The sequence below is a fragment of the Macrosteles quadrilineatus genome, unplaced genomic scaffold (assembly GCF_028750875.1).
Source record: "Macrosteles quadrilineatus isolate MER2022 unplaced genomic scaffold, UCM_ALF_1.0 Scaffold_4__1_contigs__length_99947679, whole genome shotgun sequence".
Taxonomy (NCBI): Eukaryota; Metazoa; Arthropoda; class Insecta; order Hemiptera; family Cicadellidae; genus Macrosteles; species Macrosteles quadrilineatus.
Genome location: NW_026542597.1, coordinates 75,115,311 through 75,130,409, shown reverse-complemented (window position 1 = coordinate 75,130,409; position 15,099 = coordinate 75,115,311). Strand labels below are relative to the sequence as shown.

The window sequence follows — 15,099 nt, the reverse complement described above, 5'->3', positions numbered from 1 at the left end:
CTTTAGACCCGCAACTCATACATTAAAACGACTGTTTTTACTGCAGTATGACAAAAACAATATAATATGAACCCTTGATGACTCCGCTCAATTTTGTGGATGCTTTTGCGAACGCCACCTAGTATGTCATTCTCACGTTCCTCGTTCCTCTCTGCCTGCACCACTGAACCTACCTTCCCACCTAATCAAAACACGACCGTGTCAAAAAAACATAACCTCAAAAAGCAACTTAAACATAAACATATATTAGGGGTGTAGTGTTGTACAATAATAAATAAAAATAATACAGTTTAGTTCTGTTTTGCTATATACATCCTAATCTGCTAATTTTTCTTGTTATTTTTGATATGCGGTAACTGTTGTTAAGTTTTTTACTTGCTTTTCATATTATTTATTCTGAATTTTACATACGGTAGGTACCCATTATCTTATTCAATGGATAGAAAGTCTACAGCAAGAGATATTAAGGGACTTAACCCGAAATTTGCCTTTACAAAGGACAATGATAAACATCAGAACAAAAGTAAGTAACTTTAGGCCTAATAATAAGCTTAGCTAGTGTTTCACATGTGGTATGGTGGGCTCTTTATTGTAAGATGTAACTTGTAGGCTTAGACACTGTTCAAACATAACTTTGCTCAACTTAAAAAGTATTTAGGCCTACAAGTGGACATCTGCAATTCGATTACAACAAAGTTCCTGCTGTTTGCTGATGACATAAAGATTTTCAACAAAATCATTTCGACAGATAGGTAACCAAGAAGAACTCCAACTCTCGCTCAACAACATTAGCAACTGGTGTAAATTGAATGCTATGGAACTCAACGTCTCAAAATGTGTGGTTATGTTCTTCAGCCGAAGTAGCGTGATGCATGAGTATGTTTATTGCATCGATGACAGCTGTCTTAATGTGGTCGTGGTCCAGAGAACTAAGTAGGCTCCTGTATCTTGGTGTGATTACCACTCCCTTCATTTGCCCACTTGAACATTTGGTGTACATGTCTTCTAGAGTATCTTCTGTTGGGTTTTATCTACCACTCTACAAGACCCCTTAAATCCCCATTGACATTAGTTACCCTGTACAAGTCACTAGCTCAGGCCAATTTTAGAATACAGCTCCCTCATTTGGTCATCAAGTAGGCCACATGGACATCCTAAACAGAATCCAAACACGTTTCCTCAGACTGCTAGGTCTTAAACTTGGATTCCCCTTCCTGCAAGCACCAGTGACAGCCCTGGCCCTGCAGTTTGATATATAAACTCTTCCAGTGAGACAACGGATCTGTGACATCATCTTCATCTGTGACATCATCTTCATGTAGAAACTGGTAAATGGGATCATCGATTGTCCTGAGCTATTAAACGACATCGACCTCACCATTCCAAGGGGCACTCGATCCAGATCTGTCTTCACAAGGAGATACCAGCCGAATAACTAGGCTCGTAACCATAGCATCTCTAGACTCCTGAGAACCAGTGAAGATGTGTCTTCTTGTCTCGACTTATCTTCGGGCCATCACCAGCTTCAGGGTCAATTTCAATTTGAGGGATATTTAATATGGAAAAAGAAATAAAAAGAAAAATATTACTTAAAATTACAAATATTGTTTGTTAATTGTTGCACAATATCTTAACAATTACAGTGATATACTTAACAGAGCTTAGTTATTTATTTTTTACCTTTTTTCCATGAATTACCAACGTAACCTCTGAAATTTAATCAGGTCGCTAACGTTTTTTAGTAAAAAAAAGAAAATAAATACAATCTTGGAGACAGTATAACACAGGTTATCAAGTAATTTATTTAGATAGAAAGGCTTTGTATCATTGAAATAATTTTTATAATATATATATACAAAATTTGTGTAAAAGTGAAATGTTTGATAAATATTCAAGCGAGATATCCGGAGGCGTTTAAGGTTAGATTAGGTAAGGTAATGTTTACATTACAATGAACCGGGTAGTTATTTATTTTGAATGATTAAAATATTGCAATTCAAATACAATTATTTACAAAAATGGTACAAGCATTTACAGCCACTTAGAAAGTGATTCTATAATAAACGATATTCTTATTCTTTTTCACCCTCTCCCTAACTCTCTTCATCTTACCTTCACTAAACTAAGCAGCACAGTAACAGTAGCCTAATTCTAGGTTGACAGTAATTCTAGTCACAGTAGGCCTAAGTCACATGAAGCCATTAGGAATAAGTTACTGCCGATGACAGACCTCAAAATGTAGTATCTATGTCTGAACAGTATGTTTAACATAAATAGAAAAACTCGTACGTCCCTAAATATTTTGTTTGTAATATCTTGTTCCAGATAAGAATTTTAAGAAAAAAGACTTCAAGCCAAGAAATACAGCTCAACCACTAAAAAACAAGTTTGGAGGAACTTCTTTTAACCCAAAGCATGATAAAAAGTAAGTAAGAACAAGCTATTAAGATTTATTATAATCTTGTAATGATGATTTTGTAAGGTTATTTTATTATATTGAAAAGGATTTATATGCTTCTGTATTCTGTTGTTCTTAGCATCATGGACTACTTAATTTTTGGAAGCATCATAACTAAGTTAAGCTAAGGTTTTAAAATAACTTAACTTAATAAAAGTAATACATTTTATTTTTTGTTAAATAAATCAAATGCAAATCAGTAAAGATTTGGTTAAGAAGTTAGGCTTATTAATCAAGTATGCTGTAGACCTAGAATTCAAAAACAATTCTCTAGCTTTATGTTATTAATTGTCTTTACATAGCCTATTGAACATTTTTTGTTGCAATCGATGTAGAACCATTGAATTATAATGATCTATTACATTTTCAGACATAAAGGAGCTCTTGCCCAGGCTCTGGAAGAATACAAATCTAAAAAGCAAGAAGAACATAGACAAAGAGAAGAAAATAAACACAAAAAAGAAGAAATGAACAAAGCACTGCAACGTTATAAGGAAAAGAAAGCACAAAAGTTAAAACGACTTAATAAAAAAACAAAGAAGGGACAACCTATAATGAAGTACTGGATTGAAGACATGTTGCAAAAAATCCAAAGCACATCATGAATAAATATTTTACGTAAAGTAGTAATGTTTGATTTACAACCTGTCTTTGGCTTTTATTCAGGGAAACTGATGAAATGAAACAAGTTGTAAGATTGGATACGTGTAATGTTTGATTTACAACCTGTCTTTGGCTTTTATTCAGGGAAACTGATGAAATGAAACAAGTTGTAAGATTGGATACGTGATATATATTTACAGCATAATCTTTATTTACAAAAGTTTTTCATACTGATATTAAATCACATTAATTCTATTTCTAATAGTTTTTACTGTTGCATCAACAGCTAAAATCTAACAAGAACCATTGCACAAGTTTTAACCCTTATTTATTCACCTTTTAAGATGGAATCGTATTGAATTATTTCAAAAAAATAAAAGTTTAACTGGTTATAAAGTATTTTAGAGTGTTTAACCTGTTTAAAATCAAAATGAAGATGAAGGGAAACCATCAGTTAATGGTGTTCGGTGTTCTGTAAGGGTCCATTCACTTTGTTGAATAGAAATCCAAGTTGGTACTTATTTTTATTCGTATTAGTAAAGAAAAAAACAGGAGGAGGAATACCCTTCTTACTATGATTAAACTAAAATACTGAGGGTCATATAAGATCTTTCTGTGAAAATGTCAACCAAAAGTTTTAAACCAGTACATCCAAACTAGATTCAATAAAGTAGCCTAATACTTTTAATTATTTTATCAAGGTTTTTTTCTCTGATTTGAAAGGAATGTTTGAAGCAATATTAAAATAAGCAACAGTTTACATTTATAACATAAAGCTAAACTTAATGATATGGCTACACTTGCTGGCAATTTGATAGATGGTTAAATCTGATTTTTCAATATACTTTTACAGAAGTTTCTTGATTATCTTACTACTGGGTTAAATCGTACAAATTGAATGCATAAATAAATCTTACTTGTACCGTAATTGTTTTTGTCATATTGTAATTTGTTTGTTTTTTTACAGAAAATAGGCCTAGTTAAAAATAAAAATTTAAAACCCAACTTTATTCAACTCAAGACAAACAACGTTTCTACCATGAATATTAGAATAGAAACCAGTATTGATCATTAACATAAACAAATTAACTGGCCCATTTAAACAATGTTAAATAATGTTTATTTTACGGCCAGTAACATAATTGGTTTATGTTTATGATCTATATCGGGTCTATTCTAGTATTCGTGGTTTCTTCCAAAAATGTGGAATAAATCATATTGGGAACTATTATTTGAATCACTATACGGTATTAGTTTTTAGTTAGTTGTAATAAATCAGTTTCTTGTCTTGTTTTTATTTTTGGCCAATAGCATTTTCCAACAAAAACAGCAATAAATGTTTAGGTTATTTCTAACCTTGAGTTCCTGATATTCAAAAACCCAGAAAGTTCACCAACGGGTAAAAAAAAACACAAAAAAAACCGTTTTGTCTCTATAAACAATACCCTAACCTGTCTTGTGATTAATAATATCCACAGGACCTTTTGAGATTTGGAAGTCTTATCCATTGTCAGGTCTGGAACACCGTATGAATGTGTTTTCCTGTTCACTTTCAGCTTTCAGGTTTATTAGACCTGATAATGGAAGCTTCAGACTTGTAAATTATAGTTTCCCTGGAGTGGAGACAGTATAAGTTGACCTTATCACTATTTTTGGCTGTCATGTTTGGGTAAATTTGTTTATTGATGGGCTCTATTTTAGTTCAAAAATTGGCTGTCTTTACCCACAAAACTACTTCCCAAAAAACAAAGACTCTACCAAAAACTTTTTTTACCTTAAAGTTGTCTTTATAAGGAAGGAAAGGATCAACCGTGATAGTAACTACTAAAATTTGGGAAAACTTATATAAAACATCAAAGTAAAAAAAAAAAAAAAAAAAAAAAAACGGTTACACTTGTATTACATGGTTTAGAATACAAAATTATAAAAATAGGCATTTATAAAAACTAAAGGAGTTATGGTATTATAAAAAGTTCTACAAAGATGGAAATAGTTTGACAGTTAGCAATTGACAATCTATGACGAGATCTATGACAGAGACAGATTTCAGTGATGTATCTCATAACCTCAAAACTGGCTGCTTGTGAGGCTTAAATTGTTCTTGTCTTGATTGTGCTCGGGAGTCCACTGTGCTCCTTCTGCAAATTATAAACATATTTTCAATAAAAAAACACAAAATTTTGGAAATGCAATTAATAAAAAATAAACAGTAATAAAAAAAATCTATAAAATCTACAGCTAACAATAAGCTAGTATAACCAATAAAGCAGTAAAGGTAACAAAAATAATGTTAATGAAATAGCAATAACACTTTACAAGATCTTGGACATCACCGTAGCCCCTTGTACAACGTAGCACAGTACACTGAAACATGTGATAAACTTGTAAAATAATATTAGCAAATATTATAAGTAACATTTGTTTACAATACAATTAACACAGTTGTTAATAAGCTGAAATTTAATAATTTGGTTTAAAAATAACAGTTATAGGTCGGTCGCTTAGAAAACAACCTGCGCAAAATTTTCAGCGCATGTAGGGGAGATAACGGCGAGGGAGGGTATATTTCCCCTCTCCGCCAATGGCCGTTTTCACACTGCACGACACAACACCGACACGGCGCTGCCCCGGTGTCGTTGGAGTTGGAATCCTGTGTTATCAAATGGAACTGCTTACACAATGATATAATAACATTTTATGATGTTCAAATATTGATGCAATTTAGGCTATACAATATTTTTTGCAGGACCTATTTTTCTCAAGTTATGAAGAACGTAATTGTTTACATTTTGATTTTATTGCTGTTAATATTTATAAAAGGTTGCGGGTGGGGCAGCAGCGGAGTGGGGGAAGAGCCATAGTCTGTCTCACTCCCACAGCTCGGTATCTCTCTCTCGCACCAATGCTACGTGGAAGACGCTTTCTAAGCGGCCGACCTATAGTTGTTGCCAGGATAGAGGAAATAGATGATTATCAAAATTATCACGCCATTTCACTGTCAAACTAAGCTCACAGATTGCTCGTGAACTGTACAGAGCACACATAGCTAAACGGTATCGTACTTTTTTGCGTAAAAATTATATTTATTGGTCAATACCACCAGGTATTGTTAGCCTTTACTGTGCATAACACACAATACCATATTTCAGGAACACTGTGACCTACTTTTTGCTATCCTTCCCCTCCTCATTTTAGTCAGCTTTTTGTTTTTCATGTACTTGTCGATTCCACCCTGAGCATCTCCTCGTGTTTTGGAATTACTTGTCAATAAGACAGTGTGTGTCTCCTCGTGGTATTTAAATTAATGCTTATTATTGTTTAGATTGTTGATTGGCTTCAGTTTTAATTCATTAGTATTGCCATTATATTATATTCTGGGCCACAGTGAAGCATTTATGTACCTCTGAGTGGCTGGACGTAGAATCTAAGAAGTAAAGTATATAATTGATAGTCCATCGTCATGTTGAGAGAAATAAGGATGTTGAACGTTTAGTGGGGCTTGTAGGATATATTCTAAGACACCTTTTCAATGAACCATTAATGAGAGGCGAAAATTGTAATGATAAAGACAAATCTTAAAACTTAAAAGGAATTTTATCTTTATAAGACAGTGATGACTTAACTTATAATAATTTAGAACTGAGCTTATTTTAGTTAATTAGGATTTTATAGTCTACTATACAGTTTGTTTTGCACGTATTCGTCATTTATAGATACATAAAAACAACTTTTGAGGCATTATTGAGTTATGTAAGAAACGGTTTACACAAAACAAACAATTTGAGGTATATCATTCCGTTAGAAGTGTCCATTTTATGTTTTATCATCTTAAGCATATTCTGAAGGTTTTAAATTAAATGTTTTACACCAAGATTTTGAGGAATTAAAATATAATGCTTACTGAAATATGGCTTTTTAATTGTACACGGTCAAAAAGTCTGTGTGCGTCTCTTCAAATTTTCAATTCAACCGTTGACATGCTTTGAAGACATACTCAATGTAAACAAAACACGAATAACCAAATTGAAGAGACTGAGGCCAAATTGAAGGGTTGTACAGTACATAAACTGTACAGTGTTTGGTATTGTGTTTGGACTGTACAGTAAACACTCATCAACCCAGACTAATTGGAGATCCGAGCCCCCGGATTGAATAAAATCTGAATTTTAATATGACAAGAGGATGCTTTATTTCAGAAACAGTTCTGTAACCCTTGTATATATCAACCCCAATTACAAAAAAACATTATTGATCTTAGCCCCAAAAATTCAAATTTATTTTACACTCATCCATATTTAACTTAACCCAGCATGAAATGAGCTTGTTTTTAAGTACCGTACCTCATCTTACCATTAAAATACTTAATTAGGCCTACCTTGACGAGTTTACTGTACATTTGCAGATCAATCTGTTGTGCCTTGTTGTAGAGAAGAACACCAACTATGACAGTGCAAGTCCCGAGCCCGCTGAGCACTGTGACATCGTTACCAAACATGAGCACCGACAGCCAGATCAGGAAAGCTCGCTTGGCCGTGTTGGCAACACTGAAAACATAGGTTGTGGTTTTTTCAGTTATGTGTTTTCAACGTTGGCATTTTTTAGATTTTTGAGGGATCAGTCAAAACTGGGGTCTTGTTACTACCGTCAGCCTTTTCTAGGTAGACCTGCTCGAGATTGACCCAGCAATCTTCAAATGTTAAAGGGTGCACAATAGCCTCTTAGCAATTACACCCACCCAAACAATGATGACTCAATACACAAACTCTGTGAGGGTGTATTGTTACCAAATACGTGAAAATGTTGAAACAAAGAAAAGTCAACTTATGATACATTATTATGTATACTTTAATTATTAAAAGGATCAAATTAATTACTTAAAGCATCATTTTTACAAAAAGGTTACATTTATTAAACCCAAGACTCATAATTCAAGAATCGACAATGGTCTGTAACTCATCAACTTAAGTTTACCGAAATCCTTTATCTCGTAAAAATCTGAATACCCTTCATGTCATGTTAGCATAATTATCAGCATTCATGTGAAAATCATGAATATCTACCAGGGTCACATGGACATTTTCTGCAATCACAGCAAAATCCTAAATATCTTCCGTTGTCTGGTAGAAATCAACATCTAGCACAGAAACGTATAGCAAAATCTTGTACAGTCTTTGCAATCTCAGTGAAAATATTACGCAACAACTGATAAACCGAAACTGACAATTCTCAGTTAAGGTTTTTTCTTAAAAAACCAGTGAATCCGACAACAGAGTTAAAAAATCAACCCACTCCTACAATAAAGGTTTTACTTTGACATTGACACGACTCACCTGTGCGTGACTGGGCTAATGTAGTCCATGAGTACGTAGGCAGTAATGCTCTGGAAGTGGAAGAACACTCCGTTGAGCACATACAGCGCTAGTTGTGTGAGCGTTGTGGTACTCCTGACTCCAGACAGGTCTACCAACAACACAGAGGCGGGTATTTGGACCACCACGGATGCCATGCTGGTGTAGAACTGCAGCTCCGCTGGCCTACGGATTGCAGGGTGGTAATTGTTATAATTTTGCTTCAAATACTCTGTACCATTATTAATTTGTAGTTAAGTGTTTTAATACATTAGAAATTTAAAGATTTAAATAGAGGAATAGTGATTTGACTAAACCAAATTTCCAATCTCAGAATCATCAAAATTTTTAAAAAATTCGGATTTTTAAGACTTGATTGGTGGGTTTTGAGATTCAAAACAAAGTATTGATTAAATTAAATATTTGATCACATACTCATGCTATTATGTCAAAAGATAGATCAATAACACGGCACAAGCATCCTGAAGTAACATTGAAAGTCAACAAAAAGTATACTTACGTGTATTTGAAGTTTTCTCCACTAATTAGCATTTTTGAATACACATTCTGCAAGCTGGAAAAAATCAAGGTTAAGCATTATTTTTTATACAAATTATCAAAACATACTGCTTATTTAGTTGTTATAATAGAAGTAACTCCAATGAACTAAAATAATGGAAGTTTAGGGAAATAACGAAACATTTTAATCTTTACAACAATGTTCAATATTTTTTAAACCTCTTGTGATTAACTTATATATATATACTTTTTTTAATCGTATAGGTTACTTTGTATGAGGTGATAGTGAAGCTAACTTGGTACGGTACTTTGGTATTATCCAGCTTGCTGTATACCTACTTGGCAGAGTACATCTGGCAGCTAGCGGCAGAGAGCATTCAAACTCAATCTTCGCCGACATCACTGCCTTCTGGAAGGCAGAACTCAAAGGCCACTAATCGTAATCATGTCAAATGTGAACAGTAAGTCAATTAAAGTATGTTCTTTCCAATTGTTTAGTTATTTTTGGTTTCCAATTAAAAAAACCTCTAAAATAAGTGGCCTCCGGATAATACTTAAGTACCACTAATTTCTGTACAATCTTAATTGAATGTACAGTAAGAGGATTCAACTGTCGAAAATTGGAGTGCAGTAAACTCATTCTACTTTCGATCTGATTTTTTTATTGTGGTGTCTACCCATTTGGAATTTTGTGTATGAACTGATTTCAAACGCTTGTTAGGGAAAGGGTCCAAACTTTAGTAACTAGCCAGGATTAAACCTGTTCTCTCACACACTGAAGTCAGAGACGCTAACTACTAGGCTAGCAACAAACGCATTTTCTTCTGGACTTACTTAAGGTTCAGAAAATAATCTGGCTTTGTAATGTTCAAAGTTTCAAACAAGAGAGAATCTACAGTAAAGAAATATTTTATATTCACCATTCCGTAAGGTTGGTGGCCATGGCAGCCAGAAAGCCTCGGAAGTCGAAGCTAAGCTCGTTGATGGAACATAGAGCTAGACCTCCCATTACGGGGATCAAGGATAAGTTGACGTATAACCCAGTGTGCTCACCTGTGGAAGTAACGCAGATAATGACTTGTGAAAATCAAAAGTACTTTTAAGTTTTGAAATTTGTTTACCTAAAACCGTTTTTTTAAAGTAGCCGTAGAACTGAAAAGTTTCAGATACAGTAACAGCATTGTTTACTTTCAAAACAGCATAGTTTTACTCAGGAAATAACCTTAGTAGAAATTTTCCACTATAACAACACAGGTAATGGACCAATGAGGATCAAGGATTGAAAGAGAATAAGTAGAATTGCAATGATTCGAACATCAACTAATCAGCTGTTCATGCCAATTTAATTGTTGAATGGTGCAATTAGTGTTTGGTACAAAGTTTCTTTGCATCACTGTCAGTGGCAATGAGAGGTTATAAATGAAAACATAACCTCTCTTAGAAGTTATGAGTTGTACAGTTGTGATTTTTAGCAATTAAAACACTGACGTAGGTAAAGTAGTGTACGCAACTCGCGTGAACAGTGTTAAAGTCACTCGTAGAAGTTTTTAAGGCACTTGCCAAGGTTTGTACCTTAAAATTTCGACTTGTGTCGTTGGCAGTATGGGCGGCAGCAAATACCAAGACTGGACTGGCGCGACATTGCAACATCACCCGTTTACTACTTTACGACACTAATTAAAATATACTAAACAATATTTTCAAATCAGCTGGTATTATTAGATTTGGCAACACCGCACTGTCCTCATTGGCTCCTTCAAAGTCATGTGGTAAATAGGCTCCTCCCTCAACTGCAGACTCTCGTGGACCGTACTGTAGGGTTGTGATTGATTTAACAAAAGTTTAACAAGACGTTGACTGTTAGAAGCTGCAAACAACAAAACTAAACTGATGTACAACACCGATTTATTCGTTTATTATTTTACTACATTATTAGGTATTTATTTTAAAATGCATTTATTACTAAACCATCATTTATTATTTTAAAATTTAAAAAAATAAAAAGGGAAGTACCTACTGTACATGAAAATGAGTTATAGTTACTATAGATAGGCTACCATAATTTTTAAAAGTTGTATACTGTATTTTTTCGCTAGCCAATATTTTAACTTTTCTCTTGTGTTGAAACAGACAACCTTATAAAGCAACTGTTAAACACCTGTTGATCAATCTATACTAATTGTTATTAACGAACTATTGTTAGATATCACCTTTGACTATTAATAACTCCAATAGTCAATGATATCACCTTTGACAATATCCATTTCTGTTATATATCTAAAGTCAATTATATTTTTGGTGCTACTAATCCCCATTGAATGGATGGATATCATAGACATCATTCAAATAAACAGATAAAAACAATCAATTCTAAAAGAACTTAAATAAAACTGGTACAGTAAAAATAAATAAATATAATATAGCAATGTCAATGGATATAAAAACGACAGTACTTTCAGATAGCCTACCATTTGATACTTAATCTTAAAGTATTTGACTGAAATTTTATTAATATCTCACCATATAATAGTTTGATGGACTTAAAAATACTCACCCAGCAATATTCTTGAAATGATGACAGTAAAAATTGGAGCCGAGCTTTTTATTGTTTCAGTGAAACTTACAGCTACATAGTTTAAGGAAACTAGACCGAGTATCACAGTTGTAAACCTGGAACCAAAAACAATAGTTATTAAATTTGAATACGGTATAGTAAATTTCATAGCATTAGAAAAATCAAATTTGTAGAGAGGAAAATTCAAGCGCACGGTAGTTGTACTAACCACTTAGGTTCACTATTTTGTTACACAGGCATTAAAAACCGTAGCGTTTTACTTTCAAAAAGTAAGAATGTAGATGTCATTGTCTTGTTATGTACCACACTAGATGTACCTTAATCACCAAGTTTTAGCGAATTTCCCTATAGGGAAGTAGCTATTACCGTAGGTCTCAGGGTAAGACCTAAGCCCGGGACCGATTTACTTTTTCATTTTGATGTCCCCAGAGGCCAAAAACACCATTCGTTCAAATTTTTATATAATATAGTATAACATCCGCACGATAACTTGAGTAATTTTTGTCCGATTTTGATAAAACTTGGTTTAAAGGTGTAAGGCGGGATAAACTTGAATGAGTTTGCGAACCAGCATGATCGGACTATGGGAACGGGGGTTTATGGGGGGTTTTATGGGGTAAAAATAGGTTTTTCCCATTTTTGGCCCTAAAAACACAAAATTTCACAATTTCTTTTCAAACCATTTTGTAGAGCTTAAAAAAACAAATAATTTAGTATATTGAAGCATTATTATGCGCCTAATTGTTACGGAGAAAATTCAAAAAAATTGTAATTTTAAAATTCCCATGTTATTCTTATGGAGAATAAGTAAACTGTTGTAGTTTGCTTGTTTATGAACATATTTTGATCAAATTTGGAATATACATTAATTTCTTACTAAACCACAGTACCTTTTAATATTTTACATTTAAAAAAAACTTTTTTACCCTCCCTGTTGCAGCAAACCTAAGTACTCATTAAACTAATTCTGTTTAAATAGGGAATAAATGTGATATTTTTAAGGAGACATTTTAGTTTAAATCCAATCCAAAGGCAGATGGAAATTCGCTAAGTCTGCAGACTTGCTGCGGCGGGGGTATTTTAATTTTAATTTGTCTACACCTAACTACATATAATTATAATTACTAATAACAACAAGCCATTATTCACTAAATCTGTCTGCACCCAACATCTCTTCCACGTTTGTGCTAAAGAAGAAAAGCCAGATTCTAATTTTAATATTTGACGAAATGTAAATCACCTTAATGATATCTTATAGTTTATTTTGAGCTAAACAACAGGCTTAGCTCTTTTGAGGTAGGCCTAGCCTTTTTTACTTCCCACCTTAAGAAACACCACTACGTGACACACTCCTAAAAATAGGGCTGTAATGTGAATGTCACAATATTAAATAAAAATAATATTGAGCTAGGTTATTAGTCTAAAGCTTACCTAGTGCATCCAACAAAGGTCATGTGTTTATAGAAACCGGGAGGTCGGGAGAGTCGTTGTGACGGCTTATACATGCCGCAAGGTATATACAGCTGGATGAAACCACACACCGTGGTAGTTAACATTTGGAATGTACCTGGAAACGTAAATGTTTCAGCTTTAACAACACCATACAATTATCAAGTATTTCAAATTCATGTTTTAAAGTAAGGTTAGATTAACTTAGGTTGTGCTGCCAACATTTCTATTCGTTTGGTTTTGGCATAGGTAGATAATTTCGCTTAAAATGTATTGAAACCGATTCATAGTTATTAAGTTTAACGTTTGCTATTGACAGGCAGGCAATTCTTCTATCCAATTTTTCTACAGTCAAATTGTTGATACAATTAGTTAAGTTTACTTCAACACTGTGTTTTCTATCACTTGGATATAAATAAAACTTAGATCAATCTAGGTCTTTTTAATACATTTCAAAATGTTTCATTTTGTAAAACAAAATTGGATGTTGCAAAATTAAGTTGCAGATGGACCAATTGCCGATTAATCGTAGCCTAGTGTTAACTCTAAAAACTGTCTAATCAACGATTGCCAAAATAATAAAACTACAGAGAGAACAGATTTTCAGATCTAAAATCATGTCGGTTTTTTTCTATGCCATTGGCATTAATTAAGATTAGTTGAAGGTTTTGAATAGGTAGGCCTAATGGAACGGTCCAGGCCCTGGGCGTTGATTAGTCTCTCTATGACAAATGGCATCTAAGTTCAGAATTGATCCCACTTAGGATAAAATTTACAACCTTCATATATGAAGAAGCACTAACAAACTCAGCTATAGGCTACAGATACTCTGTGGGAGTCTGCTGTGAAACCTATGAACCATATTTTGTGAGTAGCTTAGGCTAGGTACTCTAAACTTAATGCTCAAAACACTGATCATTGTTTTTACAATATTTATGTCTAGGTCGTATTAAATGAGATAATCAAAGAATATCAAGCTTTTTCTTACCTAATATTGTTGGGTCAGCATCGGTGTAAGATAAGATGTATTTGTTCAAAAACAATGTACATCCACTGAAAAAGTACCATAAAATGAGGAAGAAGAGAGCTCGCACATTCAAGAGTCCATCTCTAACTTCTGGTTTGCCAGTGGTATATAAAGCACCCGTGTTGATATTGATTACACTTTTCTTTCTTGTCCTTTCATCTGAACTTACTAAATTTGTATCAGAATCTGTACTTGATAAATACATGTCTCTTGAACTTCCATGTAGAGGGGCTACTGTTCCACCTTTACCAATCAGCAAAGTTTGATCGTCAATCATGTTTATGGCATCCAGAAACAGTTAACAATTTCTTGAGATTACAAATTTTTAACAAATACTACTCACTTAAGATCTTGGTTACAGAAATTCACTGAAAAAGTTTAAGTTACTAGACACTGATTTCTCTAACCTTTAAATACTAAAATGATTTACAACACATTGTTGACCCAATCTTGTACAGTAAACATGCAATATAGAATACGTTAAAAATATAAAGTTACATGTTATAAATTTGATTTACAAACTTTATAAATAAAAAGGTAATTTTACTTTTAGTTCACTGTTAAATTACAAACAATGGTGCATTGCTGGTGCTGACGGTGACAGCTACCGAGCCGACGACAAAACAACGTAAACATGAAACTCAACTCCAGCTGATCCAAAATAACTATTGACAGTACGGGAGAAATATGTCAAAAAATATTTCCGTCATGATTATTTCGCATGTAGTACATAATGTGTATTATTAACGATGAGTTGATGTAATTTCTCAAGAACTGTTAAACCCTATGCATATCTAGGAAGAGATTACATGTATTTGTAACGCATTAACAAATAGAAAAAATTGAATGGGAAATATAACTAACCATGGACGCTTTATAGATTTGTCATCTTTTTGGGTGTGCTGACAAATTATAATATTATGTTCCCCACCAGTATTTATAGAATTCGTATGTATTTACTAACCTTTAAATTTAAATCACATTATACGGCCAATCTACTAAAAAAAATATGGGTCACTGGAATGTTATCCCCCTGGAATTTTACCCTCTGGGCTCTGGGCGAAGCTGACGTCACTACGACGTAGAAACCTGAGCGCTCTAAAGTTTGTTCGCGGGAGGA

The 15,099-nt window shown here is 33.5% G+C and overlaps 2 protein-coding genes across 2 annotated transcripts; one reads left to right on the top strand and one right to left on the bottom strand.

Moving 5' to 3' along the window:
- Positions 1-227: 227 nt before the first annotated feature.
- Positions 228-3,081, top strand: LOC128993448 (thyroid transcription factor 1-associated protein 26-like). Its single transcript, XM_054417350.1, has 3 exons — positions 228-523; positions 2,326-2,425; positions 2,829-3,081. Exons 1-3 carry the CDS (start codon positions 436-438, stop codon positions 3,061-3,063), a joined length of 423 nt encoding a protein of 140 aa, XP_054273325.1. The 5' UTR covers positions 228-435; the 3' UTR covers positions 3,064-3,081.
- A 1,854-nt stretch (positions 3,082-4,935) lies between these two features.
- LOC128991963 (solute carrier family 35 member E2B-like) lies at positions 4,936-14,569 on the bottom strand. The gene is made up of 8 exons (XM_054415276.1): positions 13,941-14,569; positions 12,935-13,070; positions 11,483-11,598; positions 9,849-9,981; positions 8,930-8,983; positions 8,392-8,595; positions 7,437-7,605; positions 4,936-5,199 (listed from the first exon to the last, which is right to left on the bottom strand). The coding sequence occupies exons 1-8, from the start codon at positions 14,254-14,256 to the stop codon at positions 5,152-5,154; spliced, it is 1,176 nt and encodes a 391-aa protein (XP_054271251.1). The 5' UTR covers positions 14,257-14,569; the 3' UTR covers positions 4,936-5,151.
- Positions 14,570-15,099: the final 530 nt, after the last annotated feature.

What these genes read in the sequence shown, in the direction of transcription:
- LOC128991963 (XM_054415276.1), bottom strand. Translation starts at nt 14,256, where the DNA reads ATGATTGACGATCAAACTTTGCTGATTGGTAAAGGTGGAACAGTAGCC. An exon ending in TGCTGACCCAACAATATTAG is followed by an intron (nt 13,071 to 13,940) that starts GTAAGAAAAAGC and finishes TTACGTTTCCAG; the next exon opens with GTACATTCCAAATGTTAACT. An exon ending in GGAGAAAACTTCAAATACAC is followed by an intron (nt 8,596 to 8,929) that starts GTAAGTATACTT and finishes TGCAATCCGTAG; the next exon opens with GCCAGCGGAGCTGCAGTTCT.
- LOC128993448 (XM_054417350.1), top strand. Translation starts at nt 436, where the DNA reads ATGGATAGAAAGTCTACAGCAAGAGATATTAAGGGACTTAACCCGAAA. An exon ending in TGATAAACATCAGAACAAAA is followed by an intron (nt 524 to 2,325) that starts GTAAGTAACTTT and finishes ATCTTGTTCCAG; the next exon opens with ATAAGAATTTTAAGAAAAAA. An exon ending in AACCCAAAGCATGATAAAAA is followed by an intron (nt 2,426 to 2,828) that starts GTAAGTAAGAAC and finishes TTACATTTTCAG; the next exon opens with ACATAAAGGAGCTCTTGCCC.